The sequence below is a fragment of the Manis javanica genome, chromosome 4 (genome assembly GCF_040802235.1).
Source record: "Manis javanica isolate MJ-LG chromosome 4, MJ_LKY, whole genome shotgun sequence".
NCBI classification, from domain to species: Eukaryota; Metazoa; Chordata; class Mammalia; order Pholidota; family Manidae; genus Manis; species Manis javanica.
The window spans coordinates 16934775-16949959 of record NC_133159.1 but is presented as its reverse complement, the minus strand read 5'-3'; the positions used below and the strand labels follow the sequence as shown (position 1 = coordinate 16949959).

The window sequence follows — 15185 nt, the reverse complement described above, 5'->3', positions numbered from 1 at the left end:
CTACTGTTGGACCATTCCGGCCTTGGCATCTTTGGTTACACTGTTCCTTCCACCTGGAAAACCTTCTCTCTCAACTTCTGTTATTTTCAAGACAGCCTCCATGAAGCTCTCCCTGATAGCCCCAGACCATTTGAGCCTTCCCTTTTCTTACCGGCCAGCATCAGACATGATATGCTTCTTGTCACTAATTGAGTGTGGTGGAGTGGGCACTGGAAGCAGATGAACACAGTTGCTCCGCCCCTTCCTGGCTGAGTAATCCTGAGCAAGCCACTTCCCCTCTCTGAACCTGTTTCCCCCCACCTATGGGAGGAACAAGTCCCTCCTCACAGGCCTGTAGTGTATAAAGTGTTTTGTATGCCTGGCCCCTAGTCCAGTGTTTTCATTTGACAGATGGGAGACTGAGGCTCAGGGAAAGTCACTCACTCAGATCCTTGTCTTAAGTTAGTGACAGGAGTAAGCCTGGTGTCAGGATGCATTTTTCCCTAGCATCATGCAGCATACTTTCCTTTGAATGCATTTACATTACTTTCTCTGCAAGAGTCTTCTAGCCTTTGGTACCATCTTGAAACTAAAGGGACCCAGGAGAGAGCTGGGAGTGGCCAAGGGCTGAGCACTGGGGAGGGTGGTGGTCTGTGGCCTGGGTCTTTCCTGGGCTTCAGCCAGGTGTGAGGAAGAGCTGGGCATGGGCAGGGGCTCCCAGTCTTCTGGAGATGAGCCTCTGATCTGAGAGGGGTTCAAAGCTAGTGACTGCACACAAGGGGGTGGCAGAGAACTCCCTGAGAGGTGGCAGCATGGGGCTAACCAGAAATGATGGGGAAGTCCAGCTGATGCCGTCTGAACAGGTGGCATCATTAGTTCGTAAACAGCTACTTCCCCAGGTCCCTTAAGTGTCCCTGACTTCCCTAGCCACCCTAGCCCCTACTCTGAGGCTTTCTGACCTAGCAACAAGGCCTTCATCTAATCTGATTGGTTTGCCCATGTCTTACCAGTTGATAGATATTTTGAGTATCTTACCCCAGCGTGGGCCTGCTGATTATCAATAATAATGCATTTCTGAGTTTCTGGGGCTATGAGTGGGGGTGATGGTATGGCTCCCTACCACCCAGGCTGGCTCTGTTGTGGATCTGCTTGTCACACCCTCTGAGAGCAGCTGGTCCCCATTTCCATGGTGCCCTGGCCCATGTTTACAAGGCAGCTTTCTTCCCTCAAGTACCAACTGTGTGCAGAGCAGCCGGAACTCCTCTAACACTTCTGGGCAGGTGGGGGCTGGTACTGGGGAGGTTGAGCCAGGAAAGGATTAGTAACCAGGCAGCGGGTGGCTTAGAGCCGTGTGCCCAGGCGAGCGGGCAGCATAAGTGGAAGGCGGTTGGCAGCATGGCCTGCCACTCCCTGCTGAGAAGCAAGCAAGAGGTGGTGGTGGGGAGCTGTCCCAGCAGCGGGGAGAGGTGGGCATCCACCTACACTCTGGGACAGTCACAGTGACATCTGTCTGTCACCCTGGAGTGGAGGCACAGAGAGTCTGATAGTACCCTCTGAGAAGCGGGCATGTGGGGGCCCAGGACCACCGAGGACTTGGGCCCTGGAGGGTGGATGGGCATACGTGCTGGCTAGCAGACACCAGCCCAGCAGCTTAAGACAGGAAGCCATCTGACAGGAAGCACTAAGTGCCAGCCCCCTGTGGGGCCCCAGAGCAATGGGGGAGCAGGCTGGGGAGATGGAGTTAATCTAAAGAGCATCAGGGCAGCTCCTTCCAGAAAGTGACCTTGTGTGCCAGACAGCTGCCACCTGTGCTGGGCAGCTTTGGGGCACAAAGGGCAGCTGGCTGGGCCAAGGCTGGCCAGTTCATGGGAAACCAGCCAGTGGCTTCCCTGTGGCTTGTTCGGCTGTTCCCCCCACCCCGGGGGGCCCGTGCTCCCCTCTAATCCCTTCCTTCCCTTTGTATCTCAGGCTTTGGAAAACAGGTGAGTGACAGCAGGCTGGTCCACGCTGGACGCTTACCCCTACCGAGGCGCCTTCAGCTGGCCACCCTGGCCTGAGTCTTTTCCACTGGTCAGACTCCCACGGACAAAGGGAATGGTTTTGAGATGTGGTGTCCTGTTCCCCTTTGCCAGCTAGACTTGATACCCACAGCATGCCTGCCTCCCTGCCTCCTTCCACACAAAGTTTTCTGATTGTATGTGAGTGGGATCCCAATTGCACAGAGGTCAGAACAGACCAGGGTAAGGTGAGCACAGCGGAGCTTTGACTGGGGGTCCGGGGGCACTCCAGGACCCTCGCACTTACCTCATCACAGCTTATCTAATACCCAGACCCCCTTCCTGTAGCCCAGGAGAGCTGAGTGCATCTGTCACCTCCCTGCTCCTGATGCAGCCTGCAGTGGCTCACCTGATTTGTAGGGCATTGAACACCGAGTTCTGAGCCACTTCCAACTCGCTGCTTTGTGCTTTTGACAAGCCAGAGCCAGAAAGGCCACATGGACCTTTGGTGTCTTCCATGTATGTTCTCAGCCCTGGGCCTTCTAGAATCCTAAGGAAGGAAGGGTCCCTTAGAAGAGCATCATGGGTCACTTGACACGTCCCAGGGGTGCCAGGGTCTCTGTTGGAGCTTACAGAGAACAGGGGTTGTTTTGTAACTAAAGTGTTTATTTCCATTCAATTCATTAACTGATTGTTCTGCTCAGGTGCCTGCATTTGCTCACGGGAGGGAGTCTGTGGCCAGACCCCTTGGCTGGTGGTTTCCCATGGCCAAGGCCTTCAGACCTGGGCAAAGGTCTGGGGGAGGAAAGGAGTTGGGAGAGAAGCACACACCTTCTCCCCAGTGCAGTAAAGGCGCATGCTTGCACGTGTCTGTGAGGGTGACACACTGGAGGGCTGGGATATCACAGTGAATGATCTGGGTCCTGGCCTCCGACGCAGCCCTGTTTAGACTTCCAGAGACAAAACTGGTTTCTGGCCATCTGAGGGCACTCAGGAACCTTGAAGGGGCCTATTTGCCTGGAAAGTATTGGATAGACTGGGGCAGAAGGAGGGTGGAGAAATGGGCAAAGACTCGTAGCTCTGCAGCTCCAGAGCCCACTTCCTTCTCAATCTGTTGCTTTCAAAACAGTCCTGGGGTGGGATGTGTCTCCACCTTGGCCCCCATCCTCTGCCCAAATCTCACTCAGTCTCTGAGTGGCCCGGATGGCCCCGTGGCAGTTGGCATTGGTGAGGCCTGGCAGCAAGTGGGAACTCTATGCAGGGTGAGGAGGGGAGAGTGTCAATGAAAACCATATAAAAAATCCAGAAATGTGCATATAAAATCTCGCCCTTGGTGTATTGCCTAAGTCAGTAAGCAGAAAGCACCTTCTTCCTGGAGAAGGATCAAGTCCTCAAAAGGTAGGAAATGTCAAAGTGTCACTTCATTGTCATTAAAAAAAACCAACAAGCCCCCCAAACCAAATCCACCCCTGACCAAAATACCCCCGAGTCCACGAACTGCTGTAAACAAACCCAGATGCAGGAGCAATGCTCGGTGGCAGGTGTAGCTGACGGCAGTCGCTGCAGCATCAGTCCTCTGGGGGGTGCAGGCAGGTGTGGGCACCCAGGTGTGCCGGGGCCACGGGCTGTGTGAGCACGGTGGACACGGGGCTGCAGTCCTGGGGCGGCCATCCCCAGGAAGGCCGGCCTTTCTGGTGTCCCTCTGTTCTCCCTGACCCAGGAGGGCAGAAGCCCCTTTTGAGCTCCATGAGCTGATAGGAGAATCAAGTCTCTTTCATTGGAGTTTCTCGAATATTCTCCCAAGACAGAAAAATCCTTCTATTTGCTCAGTGGCAGTGGGAGTGGGTTTTCTCAGAGTGGTTCCCTGGTTGGCTGCTGGTCCGTCCGCCTGACTTGTGGCTATTGAGTGAGGCCTGGAAGAGCAGCCCAGGGACAGGGGAGAAGGGTGGCCTGTCTCTCCCCTTCACATCTGTTTTCCTGAAAGTGTCCTTGGCTCTGGCCGGCTCACCTTCCCAGAGGGAGCTGGAGAGACACTGCTTTTGGTCTCCAGTTGGACAAATCGCATGGAACTCCCAAGCCCTTTTTTTTCTCCAAGAACAGTGATCGCTTTCCTCATGAGAATCCTCTTTAAAAAATATTCCTTGTGTCTCCCGCCCCCTCCCAGGATCTGTTTTCTTTTGGCCCCATCCCTTGTTTTCCATCATCTGAGTTGCACGTGTCCTTGACGCCTCTCATGGCTGGAGTGCTGCTTGGTTCTTCCTGCTGCCTGTGGCCTCCTGGCAGGTGGCCGACCCTGCGATGGGTGGAGGGCCAGAGGGGCCAGCATGGGGGGTGGAGGGAGTGGGGCCTGGAGGAGGAGGTGAGCTGAGGCAGGGGAAGGTCAAACCTCCACAGACTGGATCTGGTTCATCTGTGCCCGCATCACCTGGATACTGTTCAGGATTTTTTTCTGGTGGCCAGCCAAGGTGACCCCAACCCGGAGAATGTCCCTTTGGGAGAGAAGCACCTGTTAGGGAACTGTGGTGGGAGGCTGGTTGCGGGGATCTTTGGGCCGGGTAGAGAGCTGCCTGGGCCTCTCCTGGGGTTTCCTGCTGAAGCTAGCAAGGGAGGGCATGAGGGGTATGGGGCAGGGTGGCCCCTGGAGCTGGAGCAAGTGACTATGTGAAGCGGAAGGGGCACATGACTGGGAGTCAGGGTGCCTAGGAGCACTTGAATCCCCTGCTATGGGGAAGGTGAAGGGAGCCTGCATTTACCAAGTACCCACTCACTTTGTATCTCCCTTCATCTTCCAACCAACCTCTGGTTTACAGAGGGGAAAACTGGGGCTGTGATTTGCCCAAGTTCACAGCCAGTAGCTGGCAGGCAGACCTGGGTGTCAATCTGAATGTGACTCCGAAGTTGGCCATCTCACCCCCTGGGTCCCCCCATCCCTGCTGGGACACTGTCTATTCCTCACCATCCAGAGCCAAGCCCCTCACCCACTCCATCCCTGCATGGTGGGATGGGTGGGCAGGGGGTGTGAATGGTGGTGGCTGCAGGCTACCAGGCACTTACTCCATCATCATCTGTGACACGACATCGAAGGAGGTGAAGCCGGCGTTGGCAAAGCTCTCCTTGTACTGCCCCATCTTGATGGCCTCCAGCCACTCGTCTACTGTGTTAAAGCTGGTGTAGTCGGGGACCGTGCGGTCCAGCAGCGGCAGGTTGATTCTGGGTATGAGGTGGGAAACAAGATGGTCAGGGCATATGCTGGCCTGGGGGCGAGGGCACACCTTTGGCTGCGTGTACGTGCATGTGGGTCTCTGTCGGTGTGAACACAGGTGACGTGTATTTCTTTGTCGAGGGTGGGTGTGAGTTTGAACCCATGTAAATGTGCACAAGTATACATGTGAGTATGAGAGCAAGTGTGTGCAGGACTCAAAGCTGAGGTGACCTGGAAAGTCTAGGGAAGCCTCCGTAGGGCTGGCTGAGGGAGGGGGCAGGACCACAGTGGGGAGGAGGGAGGTGCTTCTCCATGCCTCTTGTTTTCAAGAGGTGGAAAATCAGCCAGATCAACTGCAGATTATTCACTCTTTCCTCCCCAGTGCCATTTTCCTCCTTCCCCACCCTGGTCGTGCCATAGGAAGCTCATCTTGTGGATTGCTTCTCCGAAGTCCGGATGAAGCTGGTGGCGCTAATGGAAATGACTTCCTGGCTGGCAAGGAATGAAACGGCCCTGGTGAGAGTAAGAGCTGAGTGATTTTATCTGCAGAGGCAGGCGGGCTGAGGCAGGGTCATGGTGCGGAGCAACATGCGGAGGCAAACGTGATCTGCTGGCCGCAAGGCCTGGGCACATAACGGGCTGGGTCCCCGACGGTCACTGGACACAGCCAGTCCTGGACCTCGAAGACACCCAGCTGGATGCCCCTCAGAAACCCTGTGTGACAGGGTCCCGAAGAATAGGAGTGTGCGGGGCCAGCAGTCTGGTCTGTGGCCGTCACCCCGGGTGGGCAGGGGTGGCTGCAGTCCTGGTGGAGCATGTCCTGGGACCACTGGGAGAAGGCCAGCCTTGGGATGGGTGGAGCTAATGCTTGTCCAGCTGAGCTAGTCTCTGTGATGTGGGATGGTGACCCGAATGTGGAGCACGTGACGTGTGTGTGTGTGTGTGTGTGTGTGTGTGTGTGTGGAGAATGTCTTTCTGGAAGTGTGTGTGCTCAGGTGCTGGTGGATGTGTAGATGTGAGAGCCTGAGAATGCATGTGTATCCCTGTGTGAGACTGTGTGAGCCAAGCATGAACGTTTGTGCCTGTGTTCACGTGTGTGTATGTACGACTGTATTTGTGAAAGCATGTGTGTGTGTGTGTGTGTGTGTGTATGCATGTGGCTGTGTTGAGGAGGATGCAAACAGAGCGCCTGATTTGAGTGTGAGGGTAGCTAGGGAGGAAACTGAGTAATGAGTCAGTCTGCTTACAATCTGCTTAAAATAACTGAGATTCTGGTATTTTTCCTCAAATGTCCTCTCTGGCCATGCTTTACAAGGTGCTTGCTCTACCATCTCTCTTGCTTCCTCAACCCAGCTTCTCGTCTTCTGTGTCCTGTGCTCCTCTGTGCCCCAAGGCAGGGAAAATGCCCACCAAACACTAGCGCTGCCTTCCCTTGATCCCCACCTGCAGTGCAGAGCAGTGGTGGGAGGGTATCTGGAAGGGGAAGGGTCTATTGGGGGGCGGGGGTGGGGCCAGCGTGGGGCATACCCGGAGGAGAGGGGTGCCATGGCTTTGAGGCTGTTGGGGTTGCGGATCATCTTGTCTAGCGTGTTGACGATCTGGCCGAATTTGGGTCGGTGGTTGCGGTCCTTCTGCCAGCAGTCTAGCATGAGCTGGTGCAGGGCGCTAGGGCAGTCCATGGGCGGTGGCAGCCGGTAGTCCTGCTCTATGGCATTGATTACCTGTGGACAACACAGGGGCAGAGTGGGGTTGGGTGGATGGGCGAAGAGCATCTGCCTTCTGGCTTGGCCTCTCTTGCTCCGGCTACATTACAGGACAGACCAATTTTGGTTGCCGTGGCAACCACCTCCTCTTCAGGGATGGCCCTCACCTGGGTTCCCACCGAATGCTCAGTCTGACCTGGCAGCTGGGTGTCTGTCCCCTCTCCCAAGCTTGGGAAACCCGGCACTCTGAGACAGCTTCTGCCTCGGGGTCTGCCAGGCTGACCCTCCTGTGGGGCCATTACACCAGCGACCTACTCCTTCCTATCTCTGATTCCCCTCCTGGCTTTGATGGCCCTGAAGACTCCTCTCCCTGGCCCTTGACCCCCAAGGGACCACACTCTTGATTCCAGTGCCATTTACCACTCCAGGTGAGCGACACCTCTCCTGTCAGGCCCCACTGTGCCCACCGGGCTCCCGTCAGGGAAAGGAGCTCAAATGCCACCAGGGCCAGATTCATCTTCTCCAGTTGGACTGCGGTCACCCTGTCTGCTCAAGTTGCTTCTTCAAGTCCTCCCTATTTTGCATTCACAAGGTGAATGGTTTGTGGATAGGTGGGTCTTTACTACGCCTGACCCCCGAGAGAGTCCAGGTTTGAATCAACCAGCATGGGGCTAGGAGCTGCCCTGGCCCGGGATCTCAGAGACCTTGCTCCCACTCCCTGGAGACCGGCAAAAGGCCTGGAATTCTGGGTCTTCCCCTCCCATCTGGCAGGTCAGAAAGGCTCTACCCATCCCCTTCGAGACTTACGTCCTGGTTGGTCATGTCCCAGTAGGGCCGCTCCCCGTAGGACATCACCTCCCACATGACGATTCCATAGCTCCACACATCGCTGGCTGAGGTGAACTTCCGGTACTGGATGGCTTCTGGGGCCGTCCAGCGGATGGGGATCTTCCCACCCTGGGGAACAGGAGCAGGGTTAATGGGTTGGAGGCTCGCCCATCTGGCCTCTGCTCTCAATATTCCCCACCCTCTGCTCTGTGTGCACCAATTTCATGTAGCACCTTATTGTTCCCAGACTCACCACACTGCTTATCCTCTGTAGGAAGTGCCTTTTCCCACTGCCATCTGGAAACCTTCTCATCCTCTGGGTCACTCTGAAAATCTTTCCCCAAGTCCCATAGAGTTGCTCACTCTTTAATCCTACATCTGTGCCCCATCTCTCTCCATCAGGGAGGCACTTCTCACACAGAGCAGTGTTCAAATCATTGCCTATTTGCCTGGCTCTACTTGTACTATCTCCGGGCTCTTTGGGGGCAGGGATTGTGTCTTATTCCATTCTGCTGAAACATTTCAACAACCCTAACTGCTTTCAGGAGAGAGTCCTGAGCTTGGGTATTCAGGGGTCTCCAGGATCCGGCCCTGCCTATCTACCAGCATCACTGCTGCCCCCTCCCCTTATAGCCTGAGTTCCAGCCACATCTTGTCATGAGAACATGGCATCTGTCAAATGTATACTGGCCCTTCAGCTTTCAGTTCAGATATCACCCCCTCTAGCAAGGCTTTCTCTGCCCTCCAAGGCTGGTGTCCTGACTTACAGCCCTGCCACTCTGTGTTGCTCTGTGAATCTGTACCCCACCCCCACCAGCCTGTGACCTCCAAGAGGGCAGACACCATGGTTTATGTCTCTTTGTTTCCAGGGCCCAGCACGGTGCTTGGCATGAGCAAGGTGTTGGTGAACGTAGGGAGAGGTGGCTATCTGTGCCCTCCTTCTTGGCACCCTGCCTCCATCTTACCAGGGCGCTGGTGTAGGTGGGATCTGAGGTATCATCCTCCAGAAAGCGTGAGAGCCCAAAGTCAGACACCTTGCAGACCAGGTTGCTGTTGACAAGAATGTTGCGGGCAGCCAGGTCACGGTGTACATAGTTCATGTCTGCCAGGTACTTCATGCCAGCCGCGATGCCCCGCAGCATGCCCACCAGTTGGATGACTGTGAACTGCCCATCATTTTGCTTCAGGAGAAGTGGAGAAGACACAGAAAATGTATGAGCTCTGGATCATCCTCTGGGAAAACAGAGGAGGACCCTGCCACCCTGGCCATGTGCTCTTTGTGGGACTCAGATACTCAGGGACCTTAGAGAGGGCCATTCAAGGCCAGTTTCAGGGAGATGGAGAGAAATCGGGCTTTGGAGCACATGCAGCTGGTCTGACTGGCTCTGCCCCTTGCCAGCTGTGCAACCCTGGACAAGTGACCTGCCCTCTTGAGTCTCAGTTTCCTCAGCTGTGCAATAAATGGGGATAAATAACACCCACCTCCCAGGGATGTCTGAGTTAAACAAGAAGGGGCTTGGCATATTCTAGGTGCTTAATAAATATTAAATATGGCAGCTTGTCCAATGCATGCTTCTGAGCTCTTTGTCTAGCTGGTTGACTGTGGTCTGGGGGGCCTGGAAGCTTTCCTCTGTTGGCCTTGTGCTCTGAAGCCCTCTTCCCTCCTCCTCCTTCAACATCTGGTGGAAACTCTGGAATAGGGGCCAAGTGACATGGTTCCAGTCTTGATGCTCACTTGACCCTCTGGGCGACCCTGGGCAAACTCTACTTCTCTTTGAGCCTTAATTTTCTCTTGTACATAATGAGAAGGCTGGCTAAGAGCATGGATGACAACAGATTCCAGATTGTGTGCCAACTCTGATTGACTGGTTGTGGTATGGATTGAGAAGGATTCTGAGATTGCTTCTGGGTTTAGTGAGAGAGAGTACTGGGATTGATTAGCAATGCCTGCCATGGGTAAGGGAATGGAAGGTAGCGCTATGTAAGACACTTCTGATCTAGACCTCTTCCAAGACCCCTTCAGGGTCTGACAGTATGTAGCTGTGTCTACCATGCCTTTTCCTGCCCCTCGCATGGGCCCCTGGCATTCTTAGCTTCCCCTACCCGGAGGAAGGAGTCCAGGGAGCCATTCTCCATGAACTCAGTGATGATCATCACAGGTGTGCTCTTGGTGACAACACCCTCCAGGTGGATGACATTGGGGTGGTCGAACTGGCCCATGATGGAGGCCTCGCTCAGGAAGTCCCGGCGCTGCTTCTCAGTATAGCCCGACTTGAGCGTCTTGATGGCTACAAAGATCTCTCTCTTGCCCGGCAGTTTCAGGTGGCCACTGCATACCTCACCAAACTCCCCTGGGACAGACACACCAAGAGAGGAAGGATGTCATTAGCCCGGGAGAAATGCTACCTCCTTGTTCCCTGTAACCTCCATTTCTGGGTCCTGCAGGAACTTTTTCTTCTCTGTGGGCAACTCATCCTCTTGGACACAGAACCCTTTTGTAGAATATGGAGGCCCCCCAAAAATGCCAGCCACTTTTGGGAATACGAGTAAACTCTTCATGGCTGTCCCATGGTGTATGACTGGGCATGAGGTGAGGATGTAGGGGGCTTGGGGTGAATGGTGGGGAGGACAAAGCACCAGACTGAATCCACAGAACTGGGTTCCAGACCTCACTCAGTCTCTGGCATGATGTGCAAGCTCCTTCCAGCCCCATGCCTCTGTTTCCTCATTTGTCACTGCATCCACAGGTTTTACTGGATGACCTCTGAGGGCCCCTCCACCTTGGGCATCCTGAGCCTTCATGCCTTGGAGGGTCCTCTGAGGCTCCTGTTACTCTTCCTACCCTTTGCCCAAGGAGTACATGTTGGGGTGGTCTCCCTACCTATGGCTGAAACCATGGTACCTGAGAGGCCACCAGCCACCTACCTGCTCCGATCACCTGCTCAATTTTGACACAGGAGATGTCAATTTCCTTGGCAAACTCCCGCACTGCCTCATTGGGGTCCTCGTAGGTGAAAGGGTCGATGTAGATCTTCATGCCTGGGGTCACTGGGGGACAAGACCAGGCTTGGTCACATGCACAGACTCAAGATGTGGACAAATGGAAAGGTGGGAGCCAGACCCTCCATGAGGGAAATACACCCCCATGTGACCCCCATAAGAACTGAGCAACCCCTGCAGGTCATTTGACCTCTCTGGGCCTCAGTGCAGATGGGCACTGAGCTGAGTAGAGGGGTGAGGGGAACAGAAAGCTCAGCAGGAATAGCAAACAGGTTCTAGGTTTTGTTCCAACTCTGATTGATTAGTAATGGCTTTCTGGAGCAGCTAAAAGACTGCTGATTAGCAATGCCTGTTATGGGCGTGGGTATAAAAGGATAAATGGATAGATAGGTTTGTCAACTTGTGATAGAGAATCAGAGAGTACAAAGTAAAGAAAGAGGAAGTCAAGAAGGAAGAGAGAGAATTGGAACAAAAATACAGAAGGAGTGGGCAATAGACCATGTTCTTGGGCTTCTGCTACGGGGATCCCCCTGTCTTTCGAGGCCTAATTTAAGCCTCCTCTCCCCTTGGGAGACTTCCTGGCTGCCTCAGCCCTTCCAGGCAGGCCCCAGAGGCTGGAGGGGGCTGTCTCACCAGGCTCTGAGTACCCAAAGCAACTGGGCCCAGCTCCCAGGTCTTCCACTAAGTAAGTCTTAAACCTTTCTGGATTCAAATTCCTTGGTGAACAGGGAGTGTGAGGCTGGACAGGCAACCCATTAATTTGATTCCTGATCTGATGGTAAATTTTCATTTTTTAATGCAGAAAGGAGGGATGTTACTTGGATGGCAAAGACCTGACTCTGACCCCAGCACTGAGTCAGCAAGATGCTCGGAAGGAAGGGAAAGATGATCCATCCCACATTTCCCCTCCCAGATAATGGTCTTCTGCTGCTCAGACCTGCCGGTCCTCTTACAGTGCTGGTTCCATCTACCTTCCCCAGCTCCCTGCCCACATTCGCCCACTATTCTGGGAGCTGTGACTTTAGAGGCAGCATCTCTAGGAGTTGGAAGCTGGAGTTCCTGGACCACAGTAAAGCCTGGCAGGTTGGGGAGTTGGCCTACCAACCCTGCCCAGCTGTATGGCCTGGGACATGTTAGGTGACCATTCTCAGACTATGTTTCAGACATTCCCAGAATCTAGGAGTCAGGACCTATAACACAGGAGTTGGCAAACTGGCCTACTGTCTATTTTGTAATCATGTTTTGTAAATAAAGTTTTATTGGAACAGAGCCACATGCATTCCTTCACCTGTGGTTTTCATGCTACAGTGGCTGAGCCGAGGAGTTACAAAAGGGACTGTATGGCCTGCAAAGCTTAACGTATTTACTATGTGGCGCTTTACAGAAAAGTTTGCCAACCGCTGCTCTAACACATTAGCTTCATTTTGGATTGTTTATGTGGGTGTCTGTCTAGCCCTTTAGGTCAGGGCTTCTTAATTTGAGTCTGTGAACCACTTGGCAGCCCCAGGATGGGTTTGGGAGTGGAGGAGGGGGAGTCTGGTAACCTTCTGAAATGGAAGGCATTTATTATTACTGCTTTTTTTGAATTAGAAAAGTTAACTCACGCTCCTTTAGTCTAAAAATTATGGAAATGCTCTTGAAAGTAAAAATTCTCCAAAATATGTCCCAGATAATAGATCTACCTTATAGTTTTATACACACACACAGGCTTATTTGTGTTTGTCTGGCCATTGGGTTCAAAACTGAGCAGTCTCAGAGGAGTCTGAGACCTCCAAAGAGGTGAGGACCATGATCCTAGCCTGGGAGGAGGGAGGTGGGTGCGCAATCCATTCTCATTCCCCCCTCCCCTGGCACACGGTGTGAAGCTCTGCACACAGTAGACACTCAATGTCTGTAAAGCTGAGCAGAATCCAGATGACACAGACAGAAGAGAAAAAATAGTAGCAGCCACCACTTACTGAGCCCTTTGTCTGTGCCCAACACTGTGTGAGGTTGTTTACCTGCATTATCTCATCTCCTTCACCTGACAACTCTTGGAGGAAGGGAACATTCTCATTTCACACATGAGGAAACTGTGGCTCAGAGAGGTGAAGGAATCTTCCCAAGGCCACACAGTCAGCAAAAGGCACAGGCAACATTTGAACACAGGTCTGTCAGACTTGAGCCAGGGGCCAGTCATGCTCACTGCCTCCTGGATGAAATCCAACCAGATCTAGTCCATGACTCCTTTCCCTGGAGTGTTCAGCCACAACTCCTCCTGCCCCAAGTTAGCCCTCCTTAGAGTGCGGGCACCTGCTCCCGAGATGCTCCCTCTCTGGCTCAGACTCAGTGCCTGGCCTGAGCTTCTTGGAGACTGATTTTCAGCCTCCCTCCCAACACAACCAGGGGAAGCCCTTTCTGCCAGGCTGGCGGGGAAGGAGGACAGGCACAGGTCAGCTCAGGGAGCTGAGGAGAAGCCCAGCAAGAGCACAAAGCCTACTTGGCAGGTCAGCCAGCCAGTTGCTGTGTCCAGGCTAGTCCAGGACTGTGGGTTTGGAGGACTCTCATTTACAGGACAGAGGAAAGTGCTTCCACCTGGCACTCCAAGCTCTCCATAATGGGCCCCACTTACAGCTCCCTGCTCCTAAGAACTATTTATCAAAAGGTCACAGACACATCTAACCATTTCTTCTCTCTGGGTTTTTGTTCATGTGGTTCCCTCCACCTGGAAGACCCTTTTCTTTCTCTTCGTGTCCACATCAAATTCCGCTTCCTCTGTGAAGCCTGCCTGGATTGCTCCAGAGACGAGACCCATGCTTTTTCCTCAGGCTCCCTCAGCCATGTCTCCATCCCCACTTGCATGGCCCTGATGTCTGCCCGGCTTTTATCCCTTGTATCAGGGCTCCCAGGTATGTTGTGGCTCATAGCTCAGTGTGGATTCACCAGGTACCAGGCCCTGTTCTAGGCACTGACCCAATTAACCCTCCTAACAGCCTTACCAGAGGAATGCTATTATTAGGCTGAGTCTTATGAAACTGTAAATGTTTGACTGGTTCTCACCTACAAAAATGGCAATTTCACTTGTTCCAACCTAATATCTATTTTTTGGATAAAGACACTGTAGCATAAGAAAGGTTAAATGATCGGCCCAGTGGGGTCTGAATCCAGGTCATCTGCCTGTGGAGTCTACACTTGTAACTGTCAGGCTATTCTTCTGGGTGCTTCCCAAGCCTGTCTCCTGGAATAGAAGTTCAGTTCTTTGTGGCTAGAGCCCTGCACATGGCCTGGCTCCCAGGAGGGGCATTTGCTAAACTACAGTTGGATGAGGACCTCTGTAGGCAGAGTCTTCAGAAAATACTGAGCTGTTGTTTGGATGATTTCTGACTGTCAGGGGCACCAACTGCCAAATTCAGCATGAGGGAGGAGGAACCAGGCATTCAGAGACCTGGGTTTGAATGCTAGATCTGCCAGTAATAATGGTCACAACTAGCTGCTTTTTGAGTTTGAATTCAGGATCACGCTCTGTACTGATGCAGCTGTTGCTCCTGGGCAGGTTACTTACCCTCTCTGTGTCTCACTTTGTTTCACCTAAAGAATGGAGATAATAAGTGGTACCTACCTCATAAGGGAACTGCAAAGATACAATGAAAATCTTTTTAAAGGGTTTAGTACAGTAGTTGGCAAATAAGAAGCACTGAATAATTGTCACCTGTTATAGTGAAGAGTTGGCTATTATTACATATTATTAAAAACACTTTAATATCCATTAATTCATTTAGTCCTCATAACTCTGAAAGAAGTAGCATTCCTGCTTCTTCCCATATAAAGGTGCGAGGCTCAGAGATGACTTCCCTGAGGTGACCCAGCTGGCCAGTGGGGATGAGAGACCAGGTCAAGGTCTGGCTCCACACCTACGCACCACAGACTTTGGTACCATAGACTCAGCATCTGCTGAATGATGGAAAATATGAGCCCATGAGGGTGACTTTGAGCTGGTCACACACATCACTAGGCCTCAGCTCCCTCCTCTGTCCTGGCTACACAGGGGGGCTGGTGGGTACAGGGCCACAGGGCTGGCGGGGCTTTGAAAAAGGCAAAGACCTGCTGAGACACAGGGAGTAGGAGCTTGAACTTGAGAATGTTGATCTATGAACAAATCCTGGGGTCTGTTTTTAAAATAAACCCCTGCTGTCACCTGTTTCCTTGTTACTGACACACACTCTAAATAGTGATGCTCCCAAATGGCTGCAGGTGACAGCACGCGAGCCTCTCTTATTCTAGCTCAGTCGGGTGTAGACAGCACAACATGGTTGAGAGTGTGAGCTCTGCAGCCAGACACCCTGACCTCACACACCTGCTTCCCTCTGAGCAGCTCTGTCACCTTCCTGTGCCTCAGTTTCCTCATGTTCCAAGTGGAAAATTATACAGATTAAATGAATACATACATAAAGCATTAAAACAGTGCTCGGCACATAGGACACACTCAATATGTTTAGC

At 53.0% G+C, this 15185-nt stretch overlaps 1 protein-coding gene across 3 annotated transcripts in view; it reads right to left on the bottom strand.

The window, feature by feature from the left end:
* Positions 1-4031: 4031 nt before the first annotated feature.
* Positions 4032-15185, bottom strand: part of EPHB2 (EPH receptor B2) — a 179260-nt gene continuing 168106 nt past the window's right edge. For all 3 annotated transcript variants that reach the window (XM_017676558.3, XM_037017936.2, XM_037017937.2), the window contains exons 10-16: positions 10635-10757; positions 9813-10060; positions 8675-8890; positions 7689-7838; positions 6706-6899; positions 5031-5186; positions 4032-4465 (exon numbers count right to left, since the gene is read on the bottom strand). In XM_017676558.3, the coding sequence (XP_017532047.3) occupies positions 4357-4465; positions 5031-5186; positions 6706-6899; positions 7689-7838; positions 8675-8890; positions 9813-10060; positions 10635-10757 (1196 nt within the window). In that variant the 3' untranslated portion in view covers positions 4032-4356. The remainder of the gene's footprint in view (positions 4466-5030; positions 5187-6705; positions 6900-7688; positions 7839-8674; positions 8891-9812; positions 10061-10634; positions 10758-15185) is intronic.